The 15,566-nt window shown below is 51.8% G+C and overlaps 1 protein-coding gene across 1 annotated transcript; it reads left to right on the forward strand.

Moving 5' to 3' along the window:
• Window positions 1-6,476: 6,476 nt before the first annotated feature.
• OTP (orthopedia homeobox) lies at window positions 6,477-14,501 on the forward strand. Its single transcript, XM_072785359.1, has 3 exons — window positions 6,477-6,626; window positions 7,918-8,327; window positions 13,971-14,501. Exons 1-3 carry the CDS (start codon window positions 6,590-6,592, stop codon window positions 14,499-14,501), a joined length of 978 nt encoding a protein of 325 aa, XP_072641460.1. The 5' UTR covers window positions 6,477-6,589.
• The last annotated feature ends 1,065 nt before the right edge of the window (window positions 14,502-15,566 follow it).

Below are 15,566 nucleotides of genomic sequence, written 5' to 3' on the forward strand. Positions count from 1 at the left end.
GGCGCGGGCCGGCTGGGGGTGGGGGCGCTGGGGGTGCCCGGGCGGCGGGCGCGGCCGGGGGCCCGCGGGCGGGGAGGGGCGCGGGCGGGGGGCGGGGGCCTGGGCTCAAACACAACAACTTATTACTTCTAATTCCCCAACTGTCACCAAATCACCTGCACGAAACAAGAATCTAATTTGTTAAGCTGGCATGTCTGCAGATGGAAGATCGATCTTCTCTGTAGATTTCTCTAATTGAGTGAATATAGACGCCCGGAATTAGCCGCACTCGGGCTGCCGGGAGGGGGCAAGGGAAGGGGTGTAGGGAGACAAGAAAGGGAGCGAGGAAGGGAGAAGAAAGGAGAGAGGATGGAGAGCAGGGAGAAGGGGAGAAAAAAGGAGAAATGGGGAGAAAAAGAGAAATAAAGAGGACACGAAGGGCGGAGGCAAAGAGGGAGAGCGGAGAGAGGAGAGGAAGGAGCGGGAAGACCAAAAAGGCAGAAAAGAGAAAGAAGGAAAAAGAGAAAGGAGGAAGAGAGAATAAAGGGAAGAGGGAAAAAGAGGAGTGAGGAATGAGGAAAAAGGAAGAGCAAAGGGAGAATGCTAACGAAAGAAGGAAAAGACAAGGCAACAGAAAACCCTATTTGAGGAAGGCTCATTACCTATAGAATTAGATCTCCCTCCCCTACCCCACCCCTAGGTGTAGAGTAGCGGGGAAACCTCGCCGGCAGTCGGTCGGCAGCGGGACTAACGGCCCGCGGAGAGGAGAAGGTTGGGACGGCCCGGCGGGGAGCCAGGGGAGGGGCGGGCGCCCGCGGCTCCGAGGCCCCGCTTACAGAATTACATTTGTTTTTCTTGTGATTTTATTAAAAGTCACTCCTCATCTCCAGAATGCGTGAAAATATCTACTTTCCACTCAGATACACCGCATTAACTTGTTGGAGGCGAATTTGTTTGTTTGTCTATTTTATTTATTTGCTAGATAAGATTGATGCAGTCTTATTAGCTCTATATCTAGTTATAGGAAGAGATAAGGATGAGATGTTTTTCTTTTTATTCCAATTACCAGCCTTGTCACCTAACTGAATAACTGATATATGATTATTTATCCTGAGTAAATAGAAATCAGAAAAGCACTGAACTTAACACATACAAATAAAATCTCTATGTCGCTTATTGTATTCCGTGTGGCTAATTGGGGCCATTAAAATTACAGGGCTAAAGGGCTAAAGGCAAAAAAAAAAAAAAAAAAAAAGAGAGAGAGAGAGAGAGAGAGAGAAATACGGAATCAGGGGGCGGGTTCTGATCCGTCATTGTTTTGTGTAGAGCTTTCGGCCCTGAGTTGTTAAAAGGCAAAGATAGAAGAAAATAAGCAAGGGACGGGCCCCAGCGCCTACGAAGAGTCAGGCGGGTGGGCCGCATGGTCACAGTTTGCAAACTTGAATGTGTGGGACACTGTTAACTGCGGAGACCATTTCTCGTTGAGCCCGAGTGTCGCCGCGGGCTTTCCAGAAGGGCAGGACTCAGTCTCCCCCCGAGCATCTGCGGCCGTGGGGTCGCCCTGGGCACCTCCCCGCGGGTCGCGTGAGCCCGCAGGGCGCTCACGAAGTACACGCGCGGCCACCACGCAGGCCCCGCTCGCTGCCTGCGCTTGCGGAGAAGCAGCCCGGAGTGTGGGTCCTCGGCTTTTAGTTCACAGGCTGGGGAGCCCGGGTCCCGTCTGCCAAGAGTCGTCGCGGCCCTGGGCTTGGGCGGCGGCATCAAAGGGACGCCCCGGGTCTCCGCGCTCCCGGCCGGGGAGGCCTGGGGAGTGCGAGTTGGGGCGGGACCCAAGCCAGGTGCCTAGGGGTTAGGGCGCTCACTGTGCCCCCGGGCCGCCGCCCCAGGCCAGCCGAGGAGGCCTGCGCAGTGGCCGGGCGGGAGCACTCGGCCGGAGCCTCTTTGGCTTCGGTCTCTTTTGCTGGGAACCTCAGGAGAGTTCTTTTATGCAGAGGAGTGTGGAAGTGCCTGTCACCCTCTCCCAGAGACTTGGCTGCCCTCCCAGATCTCCTTCCTTCCACTCACCCCACCCTCACATCGAGTCCCTTCAAATGAACCATACACACACCAAGCAGTGCCAAACTCGAGCGTGCCGAGATGCGGACCACCGACCCCAGTCCCGGACGGGGGTGGGGCGATGAGGCTTGGGGCTGGGGAGCCTCCATTCTGGCACCTGGGGGTAAGATGTAGGAGACGGTGGTCACCTTTGTTTCAGACGCAGTGGACAGAGAGCTTCCTGGTTTTTTTTTTTTTTTTCTCGACTATTTGCCCCTACCCTTTATTCTTTTTGAGGTTTTAAGGTAGGCCCGAGGAACGCTATCTGATTTGCCACTGTGTTTGGGTTATTGCATATCTGGAAAAGTAAACAGGATTGTTCAAGTCACTTGATTTGTTTTCTGTAAGCAAATAATACCCAAAAGCATGGCTGTAATTTACCACGAATTAAAATTGATTCTTTTCATCAGGCAAGAAAATAGGAAAATGTGAGATCGTTAATTATTGAGGGAGGCGCTCCTCATTAAAGGGAACAATGTTACAATTCAGCATTTAATAGCAGGGATGTGAATAATAACGCACCATATTTCAGCCCACTGTCTGCAAAGAAAAGAGAGCAGTTTACAAACAACCCAAGCAGCCGAAAGTTATATTTAATAAACACCCGAGGTTTCTGTATGTGGAATAAACGATCAAGGAGCTGGGCACGCTACCCCATTCTTCAGCAGCACCTAGTATAAATTTTTATTCTTTCTGTCTGTCTCTACAAAAGATTCACAATGAGCACAGAAATACAATTAGAGAGAAAATCAGAATTACAAACCTAATTAGCATAAATCCATCATTAGGGCCCTGGCCGCCAGGATCTCCCACCCCATTCACCTCCCCATCCAACTACACTATATTTCTAAATCTTTCTCTGGACCAGGACGGCGAAGCAGGAGGGAAGCCACCGATTTGGTAGTTGCTGTGCTTGTAGTTTACAGAATCGGCAATCAAGGTTTTGATTTAATGTATATACATATGTGCCGAAAAGCCCACTTGTCTCCGAACTACAAAGTTCTCAGGCTGGGTCTGGGCGCTTGGCGGTCGGGAGCGGTAGCAGGAGCGGGAGCAGGTTCCCTGGCCTCTAAATGCTGTTTGTGCTTCGTTAAAAAGGAGAAGGGGAAAAGAAGAGAAAGGAAAAAAAAAAATGATTTCCCTGTGCATCGCCCCTTGGCAGGCTCTTGTACAAAATTCAATCTCTATTTTTTATGAGAAGTAAACTGTCTAAATAAATTTTATTAGGGGCAACCAATATATTTTCTGGTAGTTCCCTTTGTTCCACTTCTACGTGTGTGTAACAATCTAAAACCTATTTATTGAGGAAAAATCACTGGATCCGTCATAGAAAATCCTTTTACTTTGCTTTGAAGTGATTTCTGAAGACATTCTTGTCATTCCGAAGATTTGGGGGCCATTGCGCTAAAGCCTCGCCTTGTTAGGGACTTCAGTTCCCATGATCATGTGGGAAATGCCTTAAATTATCAATAGCAATGGGCCTGACCGGCACTTTCCCGGCTGCCTCCGGAACGTGGGAAGATGACGGGGAATAAAACTCTGGTAAATACCTCCCAGGCGCGGCCCGGGTGGATTCAGACATTGGCCAGGACGAGCCGCCGAGGGCACCGGGGCGCGGGGCCGGGCGCCTGACCCGGGCCCATTGTCGCTGCTCGCCACGCCCGCTGCCCGCGCTGCCACGCGGCCCGACGCCCCCGCCCGCACCCCTCCCGCTCTCAGATTTCCCTTTCTTTCCTTTTTTTTCCTTTCCTTTATCCGCCCCCCCCCCCCGCCATGCTTATGCTCTGAAGTCTTGGAAGAAATGATTTAGTTTGTTTATCCTGCTATAAAAATCAAGACCAATAGAAAAGTCATAAAATGAAGCGGACTATCAATCACGCCGCAACATTGTTATTCAGCGGCTACTAACAGAGATGGATAATCCTTTGATTTCGTCCCATTGTTATTACTCTGATGTGTCTTCACATTAACTATTACACATTTATTTATCGACCTGAAAGATACAACAAAACAGAATGTACCAGCGAGTGCGCGCGGGAGGCGGCGGGCGGCTCCCGGGGGCCGCAGGGGGAGGCCGGCAGGTCGCGGCGCACGCGAGGGGCCCCGGGCCGCGCCCTTGGGCCCGCGCCCTTCGCCCCGCGTCGCGGCCTCCGCGCACTTGCGGTTGGGAGGAGCAGGGTGGGCTCCCGGGCGCGGCCCTCCGGCTCTCCCCGCCTCTGCCCCTGCGCGCCGGTCTCGGAAGGCCCTCCAATCTCCCCCAGGCGGACACACCCCGCTGCGAACCCCGCGGGAGGCGCCAGGTGCGCCCTGGGGAGCACGTCCGGGGCGCCGCTCCGGCCCGGCCGCTGTCTGGCCTCTCGCCCCGAGCGCCGGGCGCCGTCTTCTAGTATTGGGGTGTTGTTTGGGGGAGGAGAAGGTTTCTACTGGAGGGACTTTATTTGCTTTGGTTTAGCTGTTCTCCTCCCAACCAAGCCTTTCCCGAAAGGACACTAGGTGTCTGCCCAACACCCTGGGGGCTTCCGAGCAGACCGCTGTTCCCCGGGCTCCGCCAGGCGGCTGCCCGCCTTCCCGGGCCCCGGCCCCCCAGGCCGTGCTGCCTGTGGCGGCCGCTGAGACTCGGCCAGGCCCACAGCTTCCGAGGAAGCCGTCTCCGTAGCTTGGAAGGAACCTTTGTGGCTGATGCCCGGCATTCACGCGTGTGTGCATGTGTGCGCGCGCACACGTGTGTGTGCACGGGAGGAGGGGAGCAGGCTGCAGGAGAGAAGGAGGAGGAAGCAAAACTGCCCCAGAGTTCGCCTTGCTGCCTCCTTTGTCTCCTTGCTCGGTCCCTGTCACGCATGCAGCTAAGGACACACACACACACACACACACACACACCCATTCCTCTCGCATCTGCTCTCAGGCAGCATTTCCAATGTTTTGTGTAAGTCAATTGGACGGCGAACAAAAAAAGCCATTTGCTCGGTATTATTTAAAACAGACTTCATAGGACCACCCTTTTGTGGAAGCTTTATTTGCACTAAATGAATAATCTTAATTGCATCACTCTCGAATTAAAAATCAATGTTAATCAAGTTGAGGGTAGTAAATATCAGTTTTCATTGTGCCTGGGTAGAGGGCATTTTTCTTGTGCTGCAAATAAAAATACAAGTCAAATAACTTTAAAAGGGCATTATGTTCTGCTACAAATACAATTGAAACGGATTGTTTAGGAGCAGATCAGAAATGGTACAGAATTTTGCACTTAATTTCCTCAGTTATCATTTACAATAAGAACCTCTGGGCTTGACAGCCAAGTCTAAACAGTAGTAAATTAGTACAAATTTATACTGATTTTACTCTAATAATCGTAATAAAAGCTTATAGATTTGGCACTAATTACATAAATGCCTAATGATCTTGAAAATTACTCTGGTTAGAAATATATTACTAATCTAAACTTTGTTGTTGGCTGGCTCTGAAAAATCAGAACATTAGAGATGGTTCGCTTCACTTGTGCAAAGCACTTTAAATTGTTCAAGTAGTTTAACATATTCAAGAAGAAAATAAAGAGCATTTAACTTTATTTACTGCAGTAAGTGGAATTGGGAACCGAGCTGAACTTAGAAACTTTGACCCAAAGAGCAGGATGTGGGCCAGGATGCAAGCATGGGCCTGGCGGAGGAGCGGGGAGCCCGGCGGCGGGAAGGTGCCGAGCGCAGGAGGCGACACCGCACTCGGGGCCCGGAGGCTGACTGCGGCCCCCGGGGGCGCCGGGGGAGTTGACTCCTTTTGCCCTCTCCCGGCCTGCTGAGGGGGGTGGTCCTCTTTAGGCCCGGGGGTCCCGGCAGAGCCGCGGGACCCCGGGCTCAGGCCTGCTGGGCGGGTGGAGAGGCCGCGCGGGGCGCTGGTGGTGCTGCGAGTCGGCAGGCCCGAGGCGGAGGCAGGCGGGGGCGGCCCGGGGCGCGGGCGCCTCGCGGGTCACGCGGGGGTCAAGCCCTGCGCTGCCCTGTGCACCGCCTCCGGCCCACGGAGCTCCCAGGTTTTCGGAGCCTGGGCCGCACCTTGGAGGACGCAGGGGCCACGGAAAGGACAGGTGTGACTGGGGAGAGCAGCGGGGAAGCGCTAAGGAGGCCGGGCGCGGAAGCCCGGGGCGAGGCCCAGGCGCCTCCGCCGCGTTGGCTGCTGCTCGCGGCTGGAGCTGCCGGGGCTGCGGCCACCGCCTCCTCCGGGCGGGCGCGGGCGGGCGGGCGGGCGGAGCGGGGGACTCTCCCGGCGCTGACATTTGCAGGCTGCCCTCCTGATTGGTCCCCTCGCCGAGCTGCTCACGGGTTCATTCAACTGTTAAGCACCTCCCCGTCTCTCTAAAGGACATTATAATGCAAGAAGCCCCCTTTTTAACCACAAACCGAATTTTCTTTCATTTAGGTGATCTATATATATCTATATCGTATAGCTTATAGCTTATATCTATTTTAAATAACTTAAAGCCGCTAAAATTTGGGGGGGAACAGCTTTCGCCCTGGAGCGGTGCGCGATGCTGTCTCACGCCGACCTCCTGGACGCCAGGCTAGGTGAGTGCGCGCCTCTCGCCCGGGCAACCAGGAGAAGCCGGGGCAGGAAATTGTCAATTTGTTCCTTATTTTACCTTAATGCGCCCTAAATGGACTAATTTCTTTAAAAGTAATTGTGCTGCATTAAAGTTTAATTTGATTTAACATCGTCTTTAAAAAAAAATCTATGGAATATGTAGATCCAAAAAAGGACTAGGGAAATGTTGTTACTTTTTGTTTTTCCTTTTTCCCCCTTCCTCCCTCTCCCTTATTATTATTAAATTTTTTTTGAACTGTGATCTACCCTGAGATAATTTGTTAGGAGGTGTTTTTCTTTTTCTCTTCCCCCTCCTGTTTGCTTTGACTTGGGATTTTATTTCTCCCCCTTTTTTCTCTCTGTCCCTATTCCCTCCTTCTCTACCCCTCATCTGAGTATGGTTGAATTTGTAAAAATCTGACATCAAACGAGAAGCCGCTGCAATCAAGGCGGATTTTCTAAGTGTGTTCATTGAAAAAGGAGAAAAGCCAAATTCATCCCCACAGGCATTCCCGCCTGCAAGGGACTCAGCGTTGCCAATGGCTGAGAGGAACGCGCTTTTTTATTTCTCCGGAAAGAAAAGTTGAATTCTCGAAAGTTTGATTCACTGTTCTGTCTATAGAGTTTCCTTGAGTTTCCTTAATGCGGTCTGCGTTGCTGGGCTCTGGGTTTCCGGTTTGGGAATCTTTGGTGATGGATGTGACTCCATTTTCCAAACACTTTCTCTGATTTGAGGGGGAGGCGGAGCTGATTTGGGTTGATTTCAGAGGGCGGAAGGCTTGGAGAATTATTTATCTTCCAAAAGTGAGAGGTAATCGGCCGAGGGCCGGAGGTAGAGTTCGCTAAGCTGCCTAGACGCAGGTGGGGCAGCGACCAAGGAATCATTTAATTTTCTTTCTTTCTTTTCTGCCCCCTCCACCCGGTGCAAGGATTGCTCTCGCGTTCCTGGGGCGTCAGGGGTACGGTTCATGAAAGGGACTCGGAGGCAGGTTTCTTTGCCGGGACTGGGAGTGTTTCATTGCGGGAGATACGAAAGCATGTGCTGTTTACTCCGGGAGCTGGCTGCGGACAGAGGGAATGGGGCCGGGACGTGGCCTTCACGCCTGGCCGTCCAGATTCCGGGGAGGCCAGCAGAACAGCCCCGGAGTTTCCTCCGTAGGGCGACCTGGGGCGCGGAGGGAGCCGAGGACGGGGCTGCAGGAGGACCGCGCGGTGAGGACAGTCCCTCCTGGCCGGGCCGGGCGGGTAGTGATGGAGATCCCCTTGCCTCCTCAGGTATGAAAGATGCTGCCGAGCTTCTGGGCCACCGGGAGGCGGTGAAGTGTAGGCTGGGCGTGGGGGGCTCCGACCCTGGGGGCCATCCGGGGGACCTAGCGCCCAGCTCCGACCCAGTCGAGGGAGCCACTCTGCTGCCCGGGGAGGACATCACCACAGTGGGCTCTACGCCGGCCTCGCTGGCGGTGAGCGCAAAGGACCCGGACAAGCAGCCGGGGCCCCAAGGCGGCCCGAACCCCAGCCAAGCCGGCCAGCAGCAGGGCCAACAGAAGCAGAAGCGCCACCGGACGCGCTTCACCCCGGCGCAGCTCAACGAGTTGGAGAGGAGCTTCGCGAAGACTCACTACCCCGACATCTTCATGCGCGAGGAGCTGGCGCTGCGTATCGGGCTGACGGAGTCCCGAGTGCAGGTACACCGGGCGTGGGCGCGGGGGCAGAAGCCCAGGAGGGGGGCGACTGGGGCCAAGGAAGAGGGGCCTTTGCCCGGCCGGGGGCCTGGGCTTGCGCTTCGGCGGCCTGTGAGTTCCACGGACAGGCAGGGCCCCGATCTCCCGCCAGCACAGCCACATTCCCACAGAAATGGCTCAAAAGCGAAGCCGGCGTCGTTCAACTGTCAGGTCGTCCGGTTCGTCCTGAGAAGGGGAGCTCCGCGTCTCCCGGCCTCCGCGTCTCCCTGGCGGCCACGCTGAGCGCGCGCCTCCACCGCAGCTCGAGTTATTGACAAGTATTTCATTACCCCGTAACGAGCTTGTGTTAGGCGTCTGGATAAATGGGGGAATGCAACAATTACACCGAAAACTTGAAAGGGGGAGAAAATAAGACATAGTGGCACCTTCAAAAAGAATCCACACCTGCGTTTCACGGTGTAGCTTTATTCTCCTGAATATCACCCTCCCACCGCTCTCAGGCAAAATACCCCTTGCTTTGATGCTTGCAAAGGCTTTAAACTTTGATGGTCTACCGGGGCGCTGAGGGCGGCTGGAGAGATCCCCCCAGTCTGTGAGCCCTGGTTTTCCCCTAAGGAAACTGGGGATGGCGTTGGGGGAGGGATGAAGGCTTTCTGTCGTAGATATCCGATCTGAAGAAGGGACATTTAGGGCAGGAAAGATTGACAGATACTAGACGAAATCATTACTCACCCCTTGTTTTCATCCAACGACCCTCCAAGTTGTAAATTATATATAACTTACAAAGTCACACCTATAACTTTCCTGAAAATTGGGGAAAACAAGTATAAGCCCAGGCATCTCAGGGTTTTTTTTTCTTTTCGCTTTTTGTTAGAATGAAAACAATATACCATATTTTATGGATAAGCGCTGGAGGTGAAATTCCAAGGCGCACAGTTAGTCTTGAGCTATCCAGGGTTCTGAAAATCTTCCTTTCCTGTCTCGGACGTGGTATTTTCCCTCCGTCATGCTGGGTGTCAATTATAGCTCTAGGTGCTTTAACAAATTAAGTTTAAAGATCTCAGCTACTTTACATTTGATCTAAGAAGTAAGAGACAAGGCGGCCCATAATCACAGTGTTGAATATTTCTGTCTCTGTGCGACATTTTAAAGATAGTCTAACCTGGAAAAATAGCATGTGCTTCTGTTCTAAATAGTCAGCAAGTGAGTATCATCATTGGGGACTTAAAGTCGTCAGATTAATAAAGAAATAATCGAGGTATAATATAGATGAGTATTTTTCCTCAATAGAAGTCTGGGTGGTTTCATTTGTGAACTTTGGAAGCCCTGAACCATGGGGGCCATTGAAATGAACACCCAGAGTGTTCATTGCATTGTGCAGCTATATATTATTAATGCTTAAAAAAAATTTTTTTTGCCTACCTTCTCTTTTTTAAATCTGAAGTTGAGTCCAAACCTTAACAGAAATATACAATTTCAATACATCCATTACTGCTAATGATAATACTGGCTTGTTAAAATCTTGTAGGTTCAAAATTCATAAATTTGCTTTTTCTCCCTCAAGAGAAATACTACCTAATAATTTTTGTTTTAAAGAGTAAAATGCTGTTGCTTAATGCTTAGACATAATGGTAATTAGTTTAAATTAAAATAGAACTTAGAATCACAAATAAAATATAATTGGACAACTGACTTTATGAAAAAAGAAAATGAGGTCTATTAAACTTTATTAGGTCTTCCAAAGGTTAATGGCAGTGATTCTTTTAATAGAAAAAGTTGTAAATGAAATAAAATACAAACTATGTAATAGAAACAGTTATTTTCAAAAAGTACACAAAAGAATAATCAAGAAGAAAAAGACAAAGTACTTTAATTGTTCTAGCATAATGTTCAACAAAAGATAATAGCTTGAGGCTGCTGATAGGAACAATTTAATAGAATGGCAATTTCAATATTTTTAAAAATAATGTTTCATAGTTTAAAAAGTAATCAGATCAACATAACCTTCTTAATTAACATTTCAGAATGATTAACATTATGTAATGTAATGCAAAAATAATTTATGGAAAATGTATTTACTTCACAATTCACTGTACCATTGCTCCTTGACCAAATTCAAATTAAATAGTAATTGGTTTATGTTCTTATATGATGAGTACTTCATAGTTTTCCTTATAGTTAACAGATTGCCACACATTCTTTTCAGTGTGTAGGCCACTGCACTGATTAAAAATGATCTAAACATTTAATTTATTAGAATTCTATGTTTTTAAAGATGTTTTAAATTCTGGACTAACTGATCCAACATACTTATTTTTATCTCTATCTGGTGTATATCATGCTTATAAGTATTTATTAAAGCACCTCTATTCACATGGAGGCCAGTTCCATGTCTGATATCGCTCCCTTTTTCTGGCTAGTGTAATAAAACCATTCCTTTTATAGCATGCCATTATTAGAAACCAATTTCAGAATTATTTATAACCTGGAATGGCTTATTAAGCAGCAATGCGAGAATCATGCAAATTACGCGATCAAATGCAATATAATAAGCATAATCATTAGTCTCTAGCACGGATTAATTAACTTTCAATATTTTATTTACATAAAAACCAAATCAGTGAAATAACTTCTGCACAGTCAGGCTTGCCTTTCAATATTTTATACGAACAAAAATAATGTGCTGTAATTCCATTGACCGTGTCCCCCAGAATGGCCCTGTCACCTGCCACATCTTAATAGGGGGACAAGCTGAGAGTATTTTCTAGTTTTCTAATGGAATGAGAAATTGCATTTTCTTCCTCTCCCAGCACTATTAAAGTGTAATGAATTCGGCCCAGAGTTCACGGCTGGCTGATCGAAATGAACCTGAGATCTCGGCTTTAATACAGCTCCCCAGATTTCCTCCCAAATCTTCACATTAATCATTTGCTGGATTCCAATGAGATCTTCATAAAGCGTTTGCTTCGAGGGGGAAAAAAAAGTAATATTCTCTCTTTCTCCCTCTCTTTCTCTATTTCTGAGCCATTTATAGTTGGGGAATTAAACGGGCTATATATTTTAAAATACATTTACAGTATGTCTATATTACTGTAACAGCAGATATCATGAAAGTGGATTTTTAAATTCCAACCTCCATTAGATTCTCACTGTTGTATTAAGCATTTTCTGAGAAGAGCTGCATTTCAAACTGAGTACAAAGTTGGCCCGTGGCTGCGGTTAATATATTTTCTGGAGTTGTCATCTGTGCATTCTCAAAATCTCCCTTAGGTTTTGCCTGCATTTTAATCCGTCATGCTCTAGTTTTCAAGTGGAAACATTCACATTTTTAAAAACATATGCATCATAGCTTGGAACGGAGGTGCTCAGACCCCATGCAGATTTTTTTCCCCAACCCCAGTAAGCCATGAAACATAAAAAATTTTGTAGCCATCATTTGACTACTAACCCTCAAACATAATTGAGCACGATTTTTCGATTATTCCTATAATATTTAGTTCTTTAACAGCTGTTCTTTTCCACCTGTGCCTGAGGTTCAGAAACCTGTCTAGCGAGTGGGTTTTCTATTTATGTTCTATGGGGGCAATCCCCCCACCACCACCTTCTTTCTTTCTTCTGCTTCTCTTTCCACTCCCCCCCCAGATGTCTGCCACTCCCATCTCCCACTGCCCATTCCAAACATTTAAACATTTCAGACTCACTGATGCTTTGCAGGATGTTAGTAGCCCATTTTTATTGATAACTTTCAAAATATATCCGGGGGCAGAATGTGAGATGGGACCATTTCAACATAGACACTGTCCCTGTCTAGAGCTCCATCCGGTCTACCTCCCCCTATTCCAGCTTTGGATGGGGAAGGCAACGTGACCTGTGACTGCAGGTCTCCTCGCTATGCTTTCCTTGGCTCCTGCGGGCTACTCTCTGCTCGAGGCCTCTAACAGCTCAATTCTCAGGCAGCGGCATTGATCCCAGTTACTATTGAGGGCCCCCGCAGCCTCATTAATCCGTCGCACCACCAACTCAAGGGGCTTTAGCAAGTAAGAGACTCGGCATCTTTATACAATCCGGAACTCAGGGTAGGCAGAAACATGGGAAATAGGGTAGAAATCAGAGAAAGATAAAATGGTGGGCAATGGCACGAGGATGGTAGCAAGGCGAGGGCCAATCCAAAGGCGGGCGATAATTCTAGATTGCAATGCCGTTCACACTGTTAAGTGTCTCCATTTGCACGGGTGTAACACAAGTCTGTGGATAGCTGGCTTACTGAGAAGGGGTCAGGTGCATCCTTTATCTTGCAGAATAAATACTAAATATTAGCTTGGATTAACGGGTGAATAATCTTTTGGTAATGAATACAGTCAAATTGTGTTTGCCAAATTCTAAGAGGAGACTCAGTACCTGAGCTGTGTCTCGCATCATTTATATTTGTGCACAGTAAACCTCGGACTGACTAGATGTTAAACTGCAAGCCTGCCAGGTAGGCGTGCTGGGAATTATTTTGTTAAAAAAAAAATCAAATTCAAACATGAGGAGATGGGAAGCTACCTTGGTCAGGCAGCTTACTTGACATCTTTCAGGAGAAACTTTCCTTCCTCTGTGATAGTGGATATGCCACTAGTAGGCAAATGTCTGGTAGGCTCAGAAATTCAGGGTTACTGTGAATAAAGAACGAGTAGAAGGTTTGTTTTTATTTGGAGTATACTTTGTCAAATACACCACCTTTAAAAAGGTATGTGGATATCGGGTCTACGCAAAATCAAATTTGATTCATGGCTAGTGTGAGCTTTAAACTTGAGTTTCTTTAATTTGTGGTCAGAAAATTTGCTTTCAGTTCATAGATGAAAAGGATGAAACAGAGAGGAGGGCTTGAGGAGTTGGAGGCCTTGTAGTCTCGGGTCCTCAGTAAATTCCTGAAAATAGACTTGCAGGCTCCAGGGCTCGGGGCTTTGGCAGCGGGTTCCAGCGCATCTGCACAGCTCAGATGAAAGGTGCCCTTAGAGAGGTTTGAGCAGGAGGCAAGGAAACATGTAGCAGCAGTACCAGTCACTAGGAGTCACAAGTCACAGCGGCGACCCAAACGACACCGTAGCTCAGTGCCGCTGGCTTTCCCGCATGGATCACTATATTAACCTCTCCGCACTGTCATCCGTGGCGTTAGGGGCTTTCCTTTGTCTTTCGATTTTGAAACTGGCTGTGTCGTCCACGGCCCTTCATCAATTTCCAAATTTCCAGCGTCTCTGAAATTTCTCTACCCCATCAGTGTTATAAGGCACGCTATTAAGCCACATGGGTACACATGTTTATCTTCATTTGTACACCGGTGGGTCCAATTCTGACACACGCCTGCCTGCAGACTTGCGCACGTAAGCAGTGCACGGACTGTGGCGGCGTGCAGCGGCGCGGTGTGTGCACCGAGGGTAAGCGCCCCGGGGCACTAGCGCCCAGGACCCCGGAAGGGGGCCCTTGCTCAGTGCAACCCGCCAGTTGTCTCGAGCTGCGAAGACCCGCGGCCCGGGCCGGGGGGCGGGGGGGGGGGGGGGCGGCGGGTGGAGGCACGCGGGGCACGCGGGGCGCCCGCGCAGCGCTCGGGCCCGCGCCTCCGCCGGCTAACGGCGCCGTGTGTGTCTCCCGCCCCGCCCGCTCCAGGTCTGGTTCCAGAACCGGCGCGCCAAGTGGAAGAAGCGCAAGAAGACCACCAACGTGTTCCGCGCGCCGGGGACGCTGCTGCCCACGCCGGGCCTGCCTCAGTTTCCGTCGGCCGCCGCCGCCGCCGCCGCCGCCATGGGCGACAGCCTGTGCTCCTTCCACGCCAACGACACGCGCTGGGCGGCGGCCGCCATGCCGGGCGTGTCTCAGCTGCCGCTGCCGCCCGCGCTGGGCCGGCAGCAGGCCATGGCGCAGTCGCTGTCCCAGTGCAGCCTGGCGGCCGGGCCGCCGCCCAACTCCATGGGCCTGTCCAACAGCCTGGCGGGCTCCAACGGCGCGGGGCTGCAGTCGCACCTCTACCAGCCCGCCTTCCCCGGCATGGTGCCCGCCTCCCTTCCCGGCCCCAGCAACGTCTCGGGCTCGCCCCAGCTCTGCAGCTCCCCGGACAGCAGCGACGTGTGGCGGGGCACGAGCATCGCCTCCCTCCGCCGCAAGGCGCTAGAGCACACAGTCTCCATGAGCTTCACCTAATGCAGCCGCGCCCCGCCCGCCCCGCCCCCGGGGCGCCCCGACGTCCCCCGGCGAGCGCCCGGGCCCCCGCTCCCTGCCCCGGCGCCCCCCCGCCCCTCCCAGCCCCCGGCCCCGGCCCCGGCCCCTGCCACTTCCCGTCTAGCGCTCCGCTCCCGCGTTCGCCGTCGGGCTCACCCCCGCCCGCGGGCTCCAGCCGCCCCCGCCCCGGCCCCGGCCCCGGCCCCGGCCCCGGCCCCGGCCCGCGCTGCCCGCGCTCGCGCCCTCCTCCCGGCCTCCGCCTGGCGGCGCGCTCCCCTCCACCCGCCCGCGCCCGCGCCCGCGCCCGCGCCCGCGCCCGCGCCCGCGCCCGCGCCCGCGCCCGCGCCCGCGCCCGCGCCCGCGCCCGCGCCCGCGCCCGCGCCCGCGCCCGCGCCCGCGCCCGCGCCCGCGCCCCCGGCCCGCGCCCCCGCCCCCGCCCCTCCTCCCGCGCCCGGCCAGAAGCATCCTTCCCGCCATTTTACTTAACAGGGAGTCGACTCAGGATCTGAAATCAGACACCAATGGACTGGTTTGTGGGCAGAAACACACCCCCCGCACTCTCGCTCACTCTCAGACACTACACACACGCCCGCCCCCCCCTCCCCCGTGCACCCAGGTCACACACGCACGTGCTCAAGGGACAGCACAATGTTAGGGATTTTCGTCTTAAAGGAGGACAAGCATCTGAGGGCCCAACTGACATCACTTGGTTTACCCCTGTCTTCTCCGCCCCATTCCTGTTTCTTTCCTCTCCCGCCGCCCCACCCCTGCCCCATCCACGCAGCCCTCCGTTGGCTTGCAAGAGAACACCTTTCTCTTACTTTTGTTTTCTTAAGCACAACTGTGTGGGGTCACGGAAGGGAGGCTCCTCAGGAGGCACCTGCCGGTGGACTGGGCTGGACCGGGGTGGACTGGGGCTGGACCGGGGTGGACTGGGGCTGGAGCGGGGCTGGACCCGGGCTGGAGCAGCCGGGAGCGGTCACGTGACGAGGAAGAGGCGCTCTCACCCATTTTGATAAGTCTTTAAAAGGAAGAATAAAGTCAAGT

Source organism: Canis lupus, chromosome 2 (genome assembly GCF_048164855.1).
Source record: "Canis lupus baileyi chromosome 2, mCanLup2.hap1, whole genome shotgun sequence".
Lineage (NCBI taxonomy): Eukaryota > Metazoa > Chordata > Mammalia > Carnivora > Canidae > Canis > Canis lupus.